This window comes from Anabrus simplex, chromosome X, assembly GCF_040414725.1.
Source record: "Anabrus simplex isolate iqAnaSimp1 chromosome X, ASM4041472v1, whole genome shotgun sequence".
NCBI lineage: Eukaryota > Metazoa > Arthropoda > Insecta > Orthoptera > Tettigoniidae > Anabrus > Anabrus simplex.
The window spans coordinates 217,136,264-217,149,676 of NC_090279.1; the positions used below are offsets into that span (position 1 = coordinate 217,136,264).

The 13,413-nt window shown below is 39.3% G+C and overlaps 1 protein-coding gene across 1 annotated transcript in view; it reads left to right on the plus strand.

Moving 5' to 3' along the window:
- su(w[a]) (suppressor of white-apricot) overlaps positions 1 to 13,413 on the plus strand; it is a 96,167-nt gene that overhangs the window by 5,669 nt on the left and 77,085 nt on the right. The window contains exons 2-3 of the mRNA XM_067159603.2: positions 3,092 to 3,267; positions 10,799 to 10,986. Of these exons, the coding sequence (XP_067015704.1) occupies positions 3,092 to 3,267; positions 10,799 to 10,986 (364 nt within the window). The remainder of the gene's footprint in view (positions 1 to 3,091; positions 3,268 to 10,798; positions 10,987 to 13,413) is intronic.

Consider the following 13,413-nt stretch of genomic DNA (forward strand, 5'->3'; position numbering starts at 1 on the left):
AACATTATAAGGAAGGTAAAATAATGCAAATGTTACGTAGAATCCCTTTTAGAGGAGAGATATGTTCATTGCGGTGTCTAGGAACCCACCATTCCGCCTCCAGAAGTACATTTACTGTTATAACCTAAAGGGCCCTTTACACGTTCAGACTTGTCTGCACAGACCACGTTTGCAACGACCGTCTGCACATCTGGTCTGCACTGTTCACGCTGCGTTCACACGTTCCGACCATTTGTACCGCTTTCGCACAGTCCTGTATTTCTAATCGAGACGAGCGCACGTAGTATTTCCTGACCATGACCAGATTATAAGTCAATTAACTTACAAAGTGGTACTTCTGTCTAGTGTTGTTATTTCGGAAGTTAAAAAGAGAAAGAAATAACAACGTAGAAGGTGCAAAAAGACTGGCTTCTACAACGCGTTTCGCTTTCGCATGTTGATCTTTTGAAGGAGTTCAAATGGGAAAAAGATGACTAGTTGAGAATGGAGATAGTAGGTTCCAACCCCACTGTCGGCAGCCCTGAAAATGGTTTTCCGTGGTTTCCCATTTTCACACCAGGCAAATGCTGGGGCTGTACCTTAATTAAGGCCACGGCCGCTTCCTTCCCACTCCTAGCCCTTCCCTGTCCCATCGTCGCCATAAGACCCATCTGTGTCGGTGTGACGCCAAAAAAAAAAAAAAAAAAAGTTAAATTTCAGTTCATCTGTAAAGGTTAGTCCAAGATAGCGAATCTCATCTCCATGGTTTAACGATACAATGGTACATGCATCATCCAAAAGCTATTGGCTCTTTAATTTAACCTTTGGAGATGTTAAATACAATTGACTTGTTGAGGCTTACAGCAAGCCCAATTTCTGTAAGTTTTTGAAAGCCATTTTCAGCATTTCCAAAATGAATTCTTCGTTTTTCCCTATTATGATGTCATTGGAGAAACACATCACCATTAGATTCTGATCATACGATGGAGTGTCCATGATAGGAGCTCTGTTAACTCATCGAGTGGAGGGCTTTGTTTGGAAGGAAACAACTCTCCTTAGGTTGACTGGTTTTGTCTTTCCACACAGGTTTCAATTTGCGTTAAATATATGGTAGCATTGGCAAGTAGGGAGGGGACTCCATGGGTTTGAAGTGTTCTTGCCAAGTGATTGTGCCGAATGTTATAGTCCGCTTTTCGGACGTCGACAGATGTTATACAAACTGATGCGAGGAAGCAGTATTAATGTGCGTACTGAGGATGGCTGTAAAACCCTGCTGATGAGGGTTAAATGATCATGTCTTGCGAAGATGCTTACTGAACACTCTCTCAGTGATCCTATAGATGATTGAACATATTGTTATTAGCCTCCAGTAGTCAAATTCATTCAGGATAGTCCTTGATATCTTTAGGTAGTGAGACACTTGTCCAGTAGTGAGAATTCTCAAAGTGTTACTTGCTGTGATGTCGTAACTGCTTCAACTTTTATTGCTCTGAAATTGGTCAACGACTGGTTGAAAAGTTTCATTCAGGACTGTCTGGGTAGATTCATTGATCCAAAGTGGGTATTCTTCTTTTACTGAAATGTGTGCTATAGAGATAATGTTTAAGAAGTTGGTGAGAGGAAAATGTTACAGGAAACGTTTTGTGATCTACAGGCACAGGACATACGTCCCTTTGTAGTTGGTTGTAATACTGATATTGTTTGAGTTGGTAGAGATATTTTAATATACAAGGAATATTTTATCTTCATGTTTTAGAATAATCATTTTGAAGGTAAGGATTTTTAGAATAAGATACACCATTGAAAACATTTTATTTTTAATTATACCATGATTATCATTAAACTTTTAAATATATATTTATTTTTGGAAAAAAAAATCCACAGCCTATTTCCAGTCATTTAACCGGGTCAGGAATGGAATGAATGAAGCCCCTTCTAGCTGCAAGGATAGGAATTGTGCCAGCTGCCGAAGCCTGCCGCACTCCTCTGGGACAATGATTAATGACTGACAGATAAATGAAATGATATTGGAGAGTGTTGCTGGAATGAAAGATGACAGGTAAAATTGGAGTACCTGTAGAAAAAGCTGTCCTGCCTCCGCTTTGTCCAGCACAAATCTCACATGGAGTGACCGGGATTTGAACCACGGAATCCAGAGGTGAGAGGCCAGTGCGCTGCCGCCTGAGCCACGGAGGCTTCTATTTTTGGAAGCAGTACTGAAATAACTATTGTGAACATGGGTAATTAAGGAATACCAATCTTGCATACCCCTCCTTTGAGCTCTTCTTCTGGATTCTTTAAACTGAGAGTGGAAACATTATGTATACCATTATTTTCAAATCCATGTCAACTATGCTCTTACAGCAACTTGGTATGCAATTGGGTCTACCGTACACGCAACTTTTAGCGATACATGGACACCTTAGTGCTGAATAGGTCGACCTCGGGCATCTTCAAGATTTGTATTGGCAACCTTTGAAACAACTATGAATCGCTTATGCATCGCTGTGTGACATCTGGCATACACTTTACGTACTAGTACTGTTGTTGTTTACACAGCAAAGCCAAACTATGGAATTCATGTTGGGAGCAAGATTCGTATCGAGAAATGTTATATAATGTTATGTAAAGTGTGTATGACACAGTTGTTGGCTTAAGATAATAAAGGTTTAGAAAATTAATATCGATCGATCATATTATCGATTCAATTCAGATTTCATTTTCATTCTGTTGGCAGTATTACCGGGACTGTGAGAGGACCCTCCTTACTCCGCCCCCCGTACAAAGAAATATCGCTGAAAGGTGCGTGGACTATAGGTCATAGTTAATCATGGTATAAGAAGTAATGTGAACAGTGTATAAACATATCGTAGCTCTTGTCATGCCTTGTTGGTGGTAGCTGGAACTAATATAAGTTGTTGGTGTTGTGAGTCATTATTGCTCCTTTGCTCAGGTACTGCGAGTGTGTTCAGATACCACGTTGGTATTGTGATCTAACACCTATTAAATTTTGTTAGTTTTTACACAGTGTGGTAGGATGGTTCTGTAAGGATTGGAGTAGTTCCTGTGTTTTGTATCTTGGAGCTAATTGCACTTTCTATTTAATGTGAAGATATGATGGTCGAGGAGCTCTCTACGATCTCAAGCAGTATGAACCTCTGCCAGGCGGACACGACGAGAACCGCTGGGTGGGGCTGTCGGAATCAGAGCGTCGTTTCGAACAGCTCTGCGACGAGGAGAGGTACAGAGCCTTGCACCACAACGAGGAAGAGGAAGCTTTATACCAAGGTGAGGAAGATGCGACCATGATGTACATGCGTGGCATTTAATATTATATCAGACTTGATTATAATTATTATCAAAATATAATTTACCTCCCATGTACATACAAGACCTGTGGATACCAAAAACAAGCATTGTATCTATGCATTCAGTTGTTTCTGAGAAAAGTGTACCTGCAAGGAACTTACCATGCATTCCTTTTTTCTTCTTTCTTTCTTTTGGAGACACTGTATTAAGAATAGAACAATACAAAAAAATATTTCTAGATTATCGTCAGGAAGACTCTTTATTCAACACAGATGTCCTCTTCATTTCTGTTTGCCTTTACTTCTGGAATGCACGTTCGGCATTTTACGGAGAAATCTGAATCAGAATCTGACAACAAGCGTATTGGAGTCGAACCTCCATTGTAAAGTTACCTGTGGTTTTCAGTCTTTTGCCCACTCACATGACAGTAGAATAGTTATAACTCTCTTTTTCCTTTCAATCCCTGTGATATCAAATTTTGGAATCTTTCATTTCACTCCCTTCATGACCCTTCCCTTGCTTTTACCAATAACTTCCATTTTTTTCGAAGGGACCTCTTCCATTTTTGTACTTGGATTAGCATTAATAAAGGATGGTTGCCCAGTTGTACTTCTCTTAAAACAATGATCATCACGACCTCTGTTTTTGGTAAATGCTGTTGCAGTAGACTCACGATTATCAGAGTTTATTGGGACTGAGACTACCTCAGATACAGAAAAACTCAGATAATATGGAGATAATGTGCTAATAAGTCGTAAAGGATGAAAAACGCTAAAACTGCAAAGTAACTGTTTATTACAATATAAGACGTTAAAATTTACATTGAATACTCTCTATACTTTATTACAGGATAAGCAGATTACAGTTTTAAACGAGAACATTACTTTTTCAAAAAGTCTTCATAGTTTTCAGGGTTAACCTCTTGCTTCTCTTGGAAGCTGCGATATAATGCCAACACTGTAGGTACAGCAGATCAAGTGGTGTAGACTCTTCTTGCTGTTCAGTGTAGGCTATAGCAGCTTCGATCAACTTGAATGCCTCAGAATGTTATATTTTTGCGGTGCTCTTGTCGGTGTGTGCTCCTCTTAATTTTCTTCAGGATTCAACAATAGCGTCATCAGGACGCTCCATTCGAGGATGTCTTCATTTTCGATTGGCGTTTCCACCAGTAACTCGTAACTTAGCAGGATGAATTGAATGCAGTTTTCATTGTCTGATGCCAGTAAACAAAATTTAATGCAGTAGAAAGGTTGGATAAAGGCGAGTCTATTAAAAAGGTTACTGCTGATTATGGAGTGAAGAAATGACTTCTGGGGATTGGAGATTTAAGCGGAAGGACGTTGAGAAGTTAGGCAGGGGTCAAAGTGTGAGCAAACCCAGTGGTTTGGCATGGAAAACGATGATGTCTGAGCTTTTATTTTTGTGTTTTTCACACGTGGGAAGTGCAGGAAGTCCAGTAGTAGTGGTCCTGTAGTGCATGCTAAGATAATAGAATTTCAGAAAAATTTAAAAGGCCGGTAAAGGTTTTACTGCAAGAGATATAACGATAGCGTTAGACAGCTCAACATTACTGGGAAGAAATTGTCAGCTAATTTATCGGAAGTTGCTAAATTTCAATAAAAAATTAAAGAACTTGTTTTGCATTATGGGCTGACATAAAAAAAAAATTTAAAAAAAGAATTCAACTGTGATGCAGAATGCTACCTACCAAGACTACGGCAGATAATTTTTTATAAAAGTGCTCCTGGATTCAAAAGTTTCATTGGATTCATTTCTTCAAGCCAAACAGCTTTCTCTACGATCTTCGAAGTGTTGAGCTCTTAACTTCATCCCACGCTATCACAATCCAGTATGAAACATCTTTCACCGTTATTCATTTCAGAACATCCCGTATGCCCATCCCTTCATACAATCTGGATATCAACACCTGAAGAAGACTAAATAGGTTTTATGCTTTCATCTTCTTCTCCTTCTTCTTTTATGACCACATAGGATCATTTTAGTCAGTCCGTCATTCAGGGCTCTTTGAAGGGATTGTTCGGGCTTTGTGGTCCTCCCAGTACTTCTTCAGACGCTCCGATCTTCGTGCCCTTTCCTCAGTTGAAAATATGCGTGTTGTTGGTTTGTTTTGTGTAAGGGTAAAGCGGAGGTTTGTATTCTTGAGTTTTGTATTCAATTTTATCTTGTTTGTGGTGTCTTCTGTTGTAAGGCCTATTTCCTTCACTGTGGGGACCATCACCCCACTTAAAGGGGTTCATTCGCCCTTTGGCCGCCTTAGCGAGTCAGGTTATTTCCTGCAGCCCAAGGCTCGGCGTTGGCAGTTTTACAGCTGGGTGCCAGACCAGCAAACCCTCCTCCTTTCTCATTCCGGACTTGGGACCGGACAATGGCGGAGTTGGTTTTATGCTTTATTAGAAATTAGAAATAAATGCTAATGGCTGGTGTATGGGGCAGGTTATATCATCTCCCTTCCACTCCCCCAATTTTTTATTGAAATAAGCATTGTCTATCCAGCCTTATCCCAGGGTTCCATCAAACTGTACATGTTCAGCTGAACCACGTGATGAACACAAACAAGACAGTTGGTAACCAGGTTTAGAGATAATCCCTTATCAGTAGAAATCGATATGCATGGCAGCTTGGATTGGTCAGTTGTATGTATTTCTACTTATAGTAAACACTAGCTGTAGTACCAGGCGTTGCCCGGATAGTTCCTGAATATTTACCTTTAAGATCTGCATTACCAGTTAGTTAATGTGTAATGAGAATTTTTATAGAATTCCTTTTTGACTTGCAGATTGATATGTTACAGTCTATTATGCACTTTTAGAATTATTTAGATGTGTTTGATTTCAAGTTTTAGATTATTTAATTTTCGAGTAAAACTTCGTCCTTATGGAAGCTTGAATCGACTGGGAAGTATTTGATCCTTTCAAAAATTAATAAGTGATAACTATATGTATTTAGCCGTCGCACTATACGAAGGTGGTTTGAAAAGTCCGTGCAAAGTCCGAGAGATGGCTCCACCGGCGCGTATCAAGGTCATGTTTAGTTAGTAGCATCTCTTGAATGAACGCACACTAAGTTTCAGCCATATTGGTCTATTTCTCTGTGTTTGGCATTCGTGTGAATGAAGGAAGTCTGGTGAATTTCAAGAAATGGACAACAAAATAATTTTGTGTGGTGATTAAACATTACTTTATGAAAGGCAAAATGCCTCAGGAGACTAAAGAAAAGCTTGATAAACATTATGGTGACTCTGCACCTTCGGTTAGTACAGTTTATAAGTGGTTTCAAAATTTTCGGACAGGCCATATGGGCACAAGTGACGCTTAACGTTCTGGACGGCCTGTGTAGGTTACGAATCCAGAAATCATTGATCAAATCCATAATATGGTGATGGGTGACAGAAGAGTTAAGGTGCGTGAGATTGCTAGTGCTGTGGGCATCTCGACTGAATGGGTACATAATATTTTGCATAAACATTTGGACATAAGAGAGCTATCCGCAAGATGGGTGCCGCGATTGCTCACGCTTGACCAAAAACTGATCCTGTGAAGTGTTACAAGGATGATTTGCAGCTGTTCCAGAAGAATCCGGAGGACTTTAAGTGTCGTTTCGTCACTGTGGATGAAACATGGATACATTACTATACTCCTGAGACCAAACAGCAATCTAAACAATGAGAGTTACCAAGGAGGAATCTGCACCAAAAAAAGGCAAAGACCGTTCCTTCGGCCGGAAAGATTGTGGCGACTGTCTTTTGGGATTCACAAGGGATAATCCTCATTGACTATCTGGAAAAGGGTAAAACTATTAAAGGTGCATATTATTCATCGTTATTGGACGTTTGAAAACCGAGCTGCAAGAAAAACGCCCGCGATTGGCCTACAAGAAAGTCCTTTTCCAGCACACACCTCAGCAGTTATGGTCGCAAAATTAATGGAAATAGGGTTCCAACTCATTTCACATCCCCCCTATTTTCCAGACTTGGCTCCCTCGGACTCCTATTTGTTCCCCAATTTCAAGAAATGGCTGGCGGGACAAAGATATTATTCAAACGAGGAGGTGATTGCAAACACTAATGGATATTTTGCAGACTGGACAAATCCTGTTATTTGGAAGGGTTCAATAAACTAGAACATCGTTGGACGAAGTGTATAAGCCTAAAAGGAGACTATGTCGAAAAATAAAAACAGGTTTACCCCAAACACGTTAGTAGTTTTTATTTTTGCATGGACTTTTCAAACGCCCGTCGTAGATACGATGTACAAGGATTTCAACTATCAATGAGACTGTACCCCTCGCGCCTCCCACCCCTAAGAGATAAAAAATCTGGATTGTCACCATTCATCTCATTGACCCAGAAAACTAGAATCGACACTGTTTTCGATTATTTTTATATCTCACTCCCCCCTCACTTACACCCCAAAGGGGGCTGAACATGAAATTTAAAAAATTCGGAGTGTCCCTATTCATTTCAGCGACGACAAAAACTATGGATTTGATAATATTCTAATTATTTTTATGCCACCCCCTCGCCCCTTGCCCATAAGGGTGCTAGGGGCGACTTACCTCCACGCTGTTTGTCTCCTGATACTAATTTATAAGTGTACCAAGTTTGGTGATATTGCTCCAGTGGTTTAGAAGGATATATAGTAAGAAGAAGAAAAGATTTTTATATACAGTTTTTTGATTATTTTTATATCTCATCCCTTTCGCCCCCCACTTGGACTTGCAAAAAATCCGGAGTATTACTATTCATCTCAGTGACCCTGAAATCTATGGATTTGAAACTATTTTTAATTATTTCTATATCTCATCCCCCGTTTGCTCCCCACCCTCCCCACCTAAAAGGGGCCTGAACTTGGACTTTATAAAAAATTCTGGAGTATTACTTTTCAACTCAGCGACCCTGTAAACTATGCATTCAACACTATTCTCGATTATTTTTATAACTACCCCCCCTGAGCCCCCTCCCTTAAGGGCGCTAGGGAAGGCTTACCCCCACAGTGCTCGTCTCCTGATAGTAAGTAATATGTGCACCAAATTTGGTTGAAATTGCCCCAGTGGTTTAGGAGGAGATGTGTCATTTACACACACACACATACCACCATTTTTATATATAGTAAGATTTTTATACTTCACCCCCTTTCCATCCCCACCCAAAGGAGTCCTATGAGTGCCTTACACAACAGTATATTTTTTCCAGATATTAAGTCTTATTTGTACCAATTTTGGTTGGCAGCTATGCTCAAATGTACATACATAATCTCGCTGCTCTAGAATCCTGGAGATGACGTTGCCATGGTTACGGCAGTTCATTTCTTTTATCCGATTCCTAGAGCAGGGGTAGTGTGGCCAATATCTCTGTAACGGTTGGTTTTAGGGCCTTAAAACATGGTTTTCGGGCCCATAGGGCATACCGAGTTTCGTTCTTTGCGTCAAGAGGATTAAATTGAGCTTTGTCTCGTCCTTACACGACAAATTTGATATTTTGCCTATATTAGCCTATTATTTTTATATCTCTTCCCCCGTGGCCCCCATCTCAAATTGTTTTGAAAATAAAATACAGCCCATGTTACTGGCAATGTAGCTTTCTATAGGTGAAGAAATTTTTAAAATCGGTTCAGTAGTTTTTGAGTCTATCTGTTACAAACAAACATACAAATTTTCCCTCTTTATAATATTAGTATAGATACAGTGCCAAAAAGTCATGTATGTAGCTGTTAAATTTAGACCAGCTGGCATGCTAAAACTTCCTAAATTTACATTGCATACTGTTGTAAAACCACTGTATTAATTTATTAGCAGTTATGAGAATTTTGGCATTAAGAGCAAATTAAATATTACAACATAAATAAATAATCCACAGAAAGGAATTCTTTACTAAGTGCATCAATCTCTCTAGTGTACGGTGGAACCTCAGCCTTCCGGAAGCACTTGAAGCCATCCTGGCTGGTGATGAGAATACAGTTGATCTCATCATTCTCTTTACGTGTGAAGGTAGACTCTTTTAAGTACATATACATTTCAAGTGTTCTGTTACTCACTGAACTTGCGTTCCCTTTTGAATTGTTCATGTCAAGTTTGCCTTTTAAATGCCTTCCTTTCATTTTCAAAATTCATCATTGAATATAATTGTTTCATATTTTGTTTTATTTTTGTTTACATTCAGTTTGTTAAAAGAGGCTGGATGGTTCCCAAATTGTACTTCCTCGTAAAACAACAGTCACCGTCACCATGTGTGTCGTATGATATGCCTTCGACATTTTGTAAAGATTCTGAGTGTGGACAGCGCGTGTGTAAATATGGCCCATCAGAGTGAGAATGTTTTTGAGCTGCACCAGGAAAAGGAGAAAGAAGTCGTCGTGTGTTATTCTGCTCTGTATGTATAGATCTATCTGAGTGTTGCCCAAGGAAGCTAGTCTTCCACTCTGTTATTTCCTACCCACCTAATATGTACAGCTATATTTACACTTGGTTGGAGCATTGGTGGTACAGCCTGCTTTAAAGTACATTAATTTAAGCCAGAATTACACATGCCAAGTACTAGGGCGAGTCGCTTAGTTTGCTACTTGTCCAAGTCACTTATTGAGGAGTAGATGTGATCACACGAGGAAGAGTCAGTGCATTGAAATATTTGAAGGATACGGTAACATGATTCTGTGAAGGAGGAAGATGAGAAAAATTAAGAGACTTTTAAACATTATTATAACTTGATCATACTTGCCATAACAGAGGAAATTGAAATTTGTGGGATTGGCTTGGCAGAACAGAATGGCTCATTAACTCTGAAGTGTAAATATTTTTAAATACAAAAAATAAGTTCATAAAATACTTAAAATAGGCTAATATTGTATGTAATAAATAATATACGATTACTTACATTATATGTTTTCCTGTTCTGCCCAGTATCTATGGTAGTTTCCATTTCCTTGAGCCATTTTACATTAGATTCATAAACTGAACCTAATTCGCAACCAGATTTCCTAGAATCTGGGTTGTATGTGGATCACATGTTTTAAATTATTTTTTTGCATCTGGTACACCAAAGTCAGGTAAATTCATAGCCTCTACCAGCTTGTGATAAGCAGCATCATTCATGTGTTTTGTACTTTTGAATAAATTTTAACGCTGTTTCACTACTTCATTTAGCCATTGTTATTGAAGGAATCGAATCAAAGAGCGCCAGACAACACAAGAACACTCCTACACAATTTGACGGATTACCCTCATTGTGTGAAGCACCGAGGTGAGTGGGCAGGTGGTCGAAGTACTTTATTGGGCCGAGCGGTTGGGGCACGTTTCTATCCACTGTCTCTCCCTAATCACTCGCTCCCTGCTAGGCCGAGTACTGACTGTACTTATCACATTAGCCGAGCACTCTGTCTAATGCACTGCCTCGTCCCAGTACTCGGTACACGTAATTTCTGGCTTTACGTCCTTAGCATTTGTGTTATGTGCATTGCTGTCATATTACTTCTTTATTTGCTGACTTCTTAAACAGAGGAAGAATTGAAGAGGCTACACAAGGCATTGGGAGCCAACGACTATGGTCAGGTGGCGTTCACCTACGAGGAGCCTAGTGGTAAGGGTGACGACAAGGGGGAAGGGGAACCAAACGAAGAAGAGGAAGGAGGAGACGAACCGTTCGTGGCCCCACCAGAACTCGACATCCCAGTCAATATGGTTTTGGTAAGCTTCTTGAAATATTGAATGTTTTAAGATTCTTAAATAAGTACCCACACTTTTCTATTTCTCAAGATTGAAATGTATTTTCCTAATTTAATAAATTTTGTGAGAAAGAATTGTTCCTGGAGCTTGAAACAAGAACAGTTTTGCTGACCCTTTTCAGTTGTTTAGTTATTTGATTAAAAACTATTTTTGTATTAACATTATGGGTGTTATGGTTAGCTGCTGACTTCTGGATTCCGGTCAATTCTGAGTTCATATTTTCATTGCTTTTTATCCACGAAATGCTGGCAGTTACCGTTTGTATAATTAAGACAAGTTTTATTTCTCCTCCCATCACATACGACAAGTTTTGTCCACTTTATACTTTCTTCCCAATTTGCTCTGCTTCTTCATTAGTGTGGATTTTTTTCTTTAGCTGTGAAGACTTATAATGAAAACTCTTGAACTTGGGCTACGTCTCCATTGGATGTGAACATGAACTCGAAGTCCTATTAGAACTTAAGACATGATCGGCCAGTTCACTCCAAATATGACCATGATGTTCTTGCACAACAGTGCAAATTGTTATTTTAAAAAATTAATGTTTGAGAATAGTTTTAGTATAGCATCCACTCAGAGCTCTGACTTGGAGTTTAGAATTTATGGCTGATGATGCCTGCAATGAGAGGTGAAGCATGTACCATATGCTTAAACTTTAATATAACGATTGTATTACAGTCTTAAAGACTTTAATAGTATTGAATAGGTGGTATTCAATAAATTATTTGTTGTACATTTTTAACATACCAGTATTGAATTTCAATACGGTCAAAATGAAAATATTCGCTTGTAACCATAATGCTTGTGAACTCTTATGTAGATTTACTGTTTTCTTCTGAGCAACCTTCTAAAACTTTGCTAACAATGTCTTCTTTCTTCTCCTCTATCAGATGTGCTATCACTGCATTTTGCAAAGCCATATAGCCTTGGAAGATATTCATGGATACGCTGGTGTTGCCTGGCCGGGGATGAGTAGCTCAGACGGTTAAGGCGTTGGCTTTCTGAGCCGAAGTTGGCAGGTTCAATCCTGGCTCAGTCCTGTGCTTAAATACGTCAGCCCTGTGTTACTAGTTTTACTGGCATGAAAAAGAACTCCTGTGGGACAACATTCCGACATCTTGGCGTCTCTAAAAACCGTAAAAGTAGTTAGTGGGGCGTAAAAACATTATAACTACTCAACCAGGCGATTTATTTGCAATAGGCCTACTAATATCATCATATTGTACAATAAAGACAGTATTATTTATTTTCCTTTTACAGTAAAACCTCATTCATTCAAAGTCGTTGGGACGCAAAAATCGGACTTCGAATTACATGATTTCGAATTAACCGCCAACACGTACTTCGGAAATGCTAACCCTTTCGGCTTCACAATATATTCTAAGACCTGTTACTGCATGCAGTTAACCTCGATTCACAGTTTAAAGCTCTCAAATGCCATGGGAAAAAACTATTTCCAAAATGTATCCAACAAGGTACATTTATAGTATTTAAATAATGCAGTTGGATAACTCACTGGTCAACATAACCTCACGCAATGAAATCACAAGAAAGAAAACACGATTCAAAGACGAGGAGAAATCTCTACTGACTCCCCTGTGTAAGTGCCGTATTCATTGGATTACTATACTGTGTGCATTTTATGTGCCTTGTGCTTGCACGAAAGTACCCGATGCCCTTAAAACATCGCGGCTTATCAAACTTTCCTATGACTAGGGGAGAAAGTCTCTCGCTTCCGTCCACATTACAACAACAGTACAGCGACTATACTTGTACGATTTCCCGCCATGGCACTTCTAAGACCCATTAATGCATGCAATCATCTTGATTCTCAGTTTAAACTTTTCAAATGCCATGGAAAACACTATTTCAGAAATGTATCCAACAAGGTGCATTTACATTATTCAAATTGGATAAAACAATGGCAAACATAACCTCACACAACGAAAGGAAGAAAAACAAGATTCAAAGACGAGGAAAAATTATGCTGGCTCCCCTGTGCAAATGTTTTATCTTTTGGATTGCTGTACTGTTTACATTTTTTAGATGACTTTTACTGGGATGGAAAGTGCCCGACGCCCTTAAAACATAGTGGCTGTTCAAACTTTCCTATGACGGGGGAAGGAAGTTTCTCACTTCCGTGTGCACTGCATAGCAACACAGTACATTTCCCGGCTGGTAATTCTCTCCTTTAAAACCTTAAGTCAGTTTGGCCTCAGCATTTAAAAAATAAAACAAACAAGCAATGAAGTTTCATCGGCATTGACAGTATTGTTTGGTGCTTACAAATTGATTATAGGCTATAAGCCATGCTTTTTCGCCAACTGTCAGCATCGCCATTGTTCGCGGATTCTACCTTTCCACACACTGCCTGCTACATGATGTTGT